Source organism: Canis lupus, chromosome 13, assembly GCF_048164855.1.
Source record: "Canis lupus baileyi chromosome 13, mCanLup2.hap1, whole genome shotgun sequence".
In the NCBI taxonomy this organism is placed as follows: domain Eukaryota; kingdom Metazoa; phylum Chordata; class Mammalia; order Carnivora; family Canidae; genus Canis; species Canis lupus.
The window spans coordinates 33920795-33925510 of record NC_132850.1 but is presented as its reverse complement, the minus strand read 5'-3'; the positions used below and the strand labels follow the sequence as shown (position 1 = coordinate 33925510).

Below are 4716 nucleotides of genomic sequence, written 5' to 3'. Positions count from 1 at the left end.
CAGCCAATCTTTGGTTAGGGTATAAACGGTGTAAAAGGCATCATACTGCCTCCCCACCCCCCAATTCCGCTTAAACTTTACGGGCGCCGCGTCTACACGGATCTGGGGTGCCGGGCTCTGCCGGCGGCGCGGGGCCGGATTCCCCAAGGTCCGCGCTCCTCTCCTCTGCGCCCCGAAGTTACGGCGGCCGCAGCCCGAGCTGCCCTTTTCTGTATTTTGCAGTCAGACCTTTACGGAGCCTTCGCTCCGCGCCTCCCCTCCGCCTCCGCCTCCGCGAGCCCGTGGGCGCCGGGCCCCGACCCCGGGCGGCCGCCGCTCCTCCGGGTCCGCACCTCCGGCGCCCGCGCGCGCGGACCGGCCGAGCCCCGCCGCCCCCGGCCCCGCGCCCCGCGTCCCGCAGCCGCCCCAGCGGGGGGAGGAGCGCGGCCCGGGGCGGGGCTTTCACTCGCGCACCCGCGCTCGGCCCCCCGCCCCCGCCCCCGCCCCCCGCGTCCCGGCCCAGCCCGCCGCCGCCGCCGCCGCCGCCGCTCGGGAGTTTATTTGTTTACAAGCGGATTACGTCAGCCCCTCCCTCTCGGCCGGGCCCCGGCCCCCGCCCCCTGCTCCCTTTGCCCGCCCCCTCCGGCTCCGAATCCGCTACGTCACAATGGTGCGATCTCCGGATTGGCTGCGGCCGGCCGTCCCCCCCCCCGGCTACGCCACTTCCTTTCTCGGCGCTATAAAAGCTACCGCACGGCGCCTGCATCTCTTCGCCCCTCCGAGCTGGAAATGCAACTGTCGGGAGCTTCGGAGGCTGCGGAGCTGGACGCGGAGGCGGCTGGGGAAGTCCGAGCGATGTGACCAGGCCGCCGTCGCTCGTCTCTTCCTCTCGCCTGCCGCCTCCTGTCGTGAAAATAACTTTTTTTTTTTTTTTTTTACTATAAAGGAGAGAGAAAAAAAAAGTAGCTGCCCGCCCCTCCCGCCCTCTGTTCCTCTCAGCCCTGTGAGCCGCGAGGGAGCCCGGGGTGGCCGCTCCGCCGTCGGGGCCGCGCCGCCGAGCCCCGGCCGCCCCGGGCCGCCCCGCCCGCCGCCCCCATGCATCCCTTCTACACCCGGGCCGCCACCATGATAGGCGAGATCGCCGCCGCCGTGTCCTTCATCTCCAAGTTCCTCCGCACCAAGGGGCTCACGAGCGAGCGACAGCTGCAGACCTTCAGCCAGAGCCTGCAGGAGCTGCTGGCAGGTGAGGCGGCCGCGCCGGGCGGGCGGGGGGGCGGGGGCGCGGGCGGGAGCGGCCCGGGCCGTCGGGGCGGCCGCTAACGGCGGGTCCCGGCGAGGCCCCCGCGGCCCCCCGCGCCCCGCGCCCCGCGGCCGGCCCTCGGAGGGGAGAAGGACGGGCGCGCAACAAAGAAACTACGGCCCCCGGGCGGGAGCTGCGGCCCTCGGACGGGACAAAGGAGCTGCGGGGCTGGGGTTGCTCCGGCGCCCCCCCCCCCCCGGCCCGTCGTGCGCTCGGCGGCCCGGCCCGGGGTCTCCCCGCGCCCCCTCCGCGGCCCATTAATCACCGGGTTCGTCCCCGGCCGGGTTACAGCCCTGCCCGGCGCGGGGCTTAGGGCTGCTGGTTTTCCTCCCCTTCGGGGTGAACAGCCCGGCGGCGCCACCGCCGAAGCCGTCAGGCCCATTGTGCGCGGCCGGGCCGGGCCCCCGGCTCCCGGGCCGGAGGAGGTAGAGGCTCCGCCGGGGCCGCCCCGCCGCCTCGACCGGTCGGTTCCTGGGAATGGGTTTGTCCCGCGCCCCGCGCCCCGCCGGGTGCCCTCTCCAGGCCCGCGCGCTCGCCGGCCGGCCCCGCGCACGCTCGGCCCCGCGAGGGCAACGCTGGGCATTTTTTTTTTTTTAAAAGTTGGTGGCTTCACATTTTTCACTTCTCAGAGGAGCCGGCGGAAGCGGGAAGAGGCTGCGGCGGGATGTGTAACAGTAACGATCTAAGTGTTGTTTCTCTGTTCTTTTCCTCCTCCTCCTCCTCCTGTCTTCCTATAGAACATTATAAACATCACTGGTTCCCAGAAAAGCCGTGCAAGGGATCAGGTTACCGTTGTATTCGCATCAACCATAAAATGGATCCTCTGATTGGACAGGCAGCGCAGCGGATTGGACTGAGCAGTCAGGAGCTGTTCAGGCTGCTCCCAAGTGAACTCACACTCTGGGTTGACCCCTACGAAGTGTCCTACCGAATCGGAGAGGATGGCTCCATCTGCGTGCTGTACGAAGCCTCGCCAGCAGGAGGTAGCACTCAAAACAGCAGCAACGTGCAAATGGTAGACAGCAGAATCAGCTGTAAGGAGGAACTTCTCTTGGGCCGAACAAGCCCTTCCAAAAACTACAATATGATGACTGTATCAGGTTAAGATATAGTCTATGGATGGATCATCTTATAATGGATGGATAAATTTGATTTTTGCTTTGGGTGGGCTCCTCTTGGGGATGGATTATGGAATTTAAACCATGTCACAGCTGTGAAGATCTGGCACAAGATAGAGTGGTAAAAAAAATTTTTTTTTTAAAGTGACAGTGCCATAGTTTGGACAGTACCTTTCAATGATTTAATAGCCTGTGAGTCCAAGTAAACGATCACTTTATTTGCTAGGGAGTGAAGTCCTAGGGTGGTTTCAGTTTCTCCCAGATGTTATACCGAAACATTTTTCCCATCAACCCCTTTAAGGCAAATCTGTATTTCAAAGAACCTTTCTCTGCAGTAGATCTTGCAGAGGAAATTTGCACTATTACACTTGAAAATTGTTAACTTTTTTGGCAGCTCAATAGGAAAGCTCGACATTTTAAACATGGTAGTACTGGAAATTTCGACAAGACTTTTACCTAGCACTTAAATATGTATAAATGTACATAAGACAAACCTAGTAAGCATGACCTGGGGAAATGGTCAGACCTTGTATTGTGTTTTTGGCCTTGAGAGTAGCAAGTGACCAGAATCTGCCATGGCAACAGGCTTTTAAAAAGACCCTTCAAAAGACACTGTCTCAACTGTGGTGTTAGCACCAGCCAGCTCTCTGTACATTTGCTAGCTTGTAGTTTTCTAAGACTGAGTAAACTTCTTATTTTTAGAAAGTGGAGGTCTGGTTTGTAACTTTCCTTGTACTTAATTGGGTAAAAGTCTTTTCCACAAACCACCATCTATTTTGTGAACTTTGTTAGTCATCTTTTATTTGGTAAATTATGAACTGGTGTAAATTTGTACAGTTCATGTATATTGATTGTGGCAAAGTTGTACAGATTTCTATATTTTGGATGAGAAATTTTTCTTCTCTCTATAATAAATTGTTTCTTATCTTGGCATTTTAATCAATCTCTTGTCATGATTATAGAGGCTCAGCTCTGAAAGCTATGTTTCTCAGAAGACTTAGGTTCTATAAGCTATGTGAATGTCAGTTGCACACTGGTCATGCCGAGAAACATTTGATAGAAGTGAAAGTGATCTGTGCATGCATATTTAGGTGTTAGAGGAAACACGGGGTAACTTTTTTTTTTTTAATCTCTAAAGTCAAAACATGGACACATTCCCAGGCTAATCTCATGAAATGAGGATAAAAGACAAAGGTAACATCTACCAGACAAAGTGATACTCAAAAGGATTGCATGTCCTTGCTTCCCCGTTGAAGTGAAGATCTAAATGTTCCATTCTGGCCCACCTTTGAAAAACAATTATTTTGCCCCCACGGAATCCTTGTTCATTTAGAAAATCCTGGGGTAGATGACCCGTAGTCTTAAAAGAAGCAGGCTAATCACTGCAGATTGGTTGCTTTTTGCCTTTCATCAGCTGCAAGATGTACATAAAAATCACTTAAGCTGGAATTCAACAAAAGGTACGTTCATGAATTTTTATTCTCAAAAGTTGAAATGTGAGTTCTCGGTTCCTCGTTTTCAGACTTCTGTTTTCAGCTAAGTTCTAAACCTAAATGAAACGTGAGTGCTGGAGTGTAAGATCCCTCCACGACCCCATATGGTGGAAACTTGTTGGCAGTTCTTGGGTTGTAGGGGGTAACATGGTTCTTCAGCGGAAATTGCTGCGGGAATTTGGAGTTTTTCTCTCTCCACAGTTAGTAGCTTAGTGTATAGTGGCTCTTTTTGAGGTATTTATGTAAACATGTTCACACTGGAAATAGTCCTCAATTTAGGTTACTTGAAATTAGAGGCAGATTTGGGGATTTATTAAGGACTCTGATCTTGCAGTAAGTAGACTACACGGGAAAACCCAACTGAATACGCAGGTATTTAGAATACAGATCATGTCTGGGTACTTTATAGGCCGTTCTTGGGCATTTGCGGTAAAAACACAGCACATGGGAACCCGTTGCCGATTATGGTTTTATTTTTCAGGGTGTCCTTGAGAAAACCGTCCAGTTTTTCAAACTTGACTGTAGTAAAACAACAGGTAGTATATAGTCTTTACACCCGTCTCACCCCCGTTCTGACCGCTGAGTGTTTACCACCTGCATCTTATCAGCTAACTTCTTTGAAGCCAGGTGGTTGATAAAATTCTGCACACTAAATCATTGGAACCGAAGGCAGGGTATCCAGAGAGTTGGATATATTCTGGTACCCAAAACTTGTGTCACAGAACCTATTCTCAGATGGAAAATTATCTTTGAAGATTTTTGCCTTCGGACTTTTAGGTGCTTAAAAAGAAATTTCGGCAGGAAGAGAACTTAAGACATTTTAGAG

At 53.7% G+C, this 4716-nt stretch overlaps 1 protein-coding gene across 1 annotated transcript; it reads left to right on the top strand.

The window, feature by feature from the left end:
- The first annotated feature begins 742 nt into the window (after positions 1 to 742).
- BTG1 (BTG anti-proliferation factor 1) lies at positions 743 to 3336 on the top strand. The gene is made up of 2 exons (XM_072773060.1): positions 743 to 1222; positions 2017 to 3336. The coding sequence occupies exons 1-2, from the start codon at positions 1075 to 1077 to the stop codon at positions 2382 to 2384; spliced, it is 516 nt and encodes a 171-aa protein (XP_072629161.1). The 5' UTR covers positions 743 to 1074; the 3' UTR covers positions 2385 to 3336.
- Positions 3337 to 4716: the final 1380 nt, after the last annotated feature.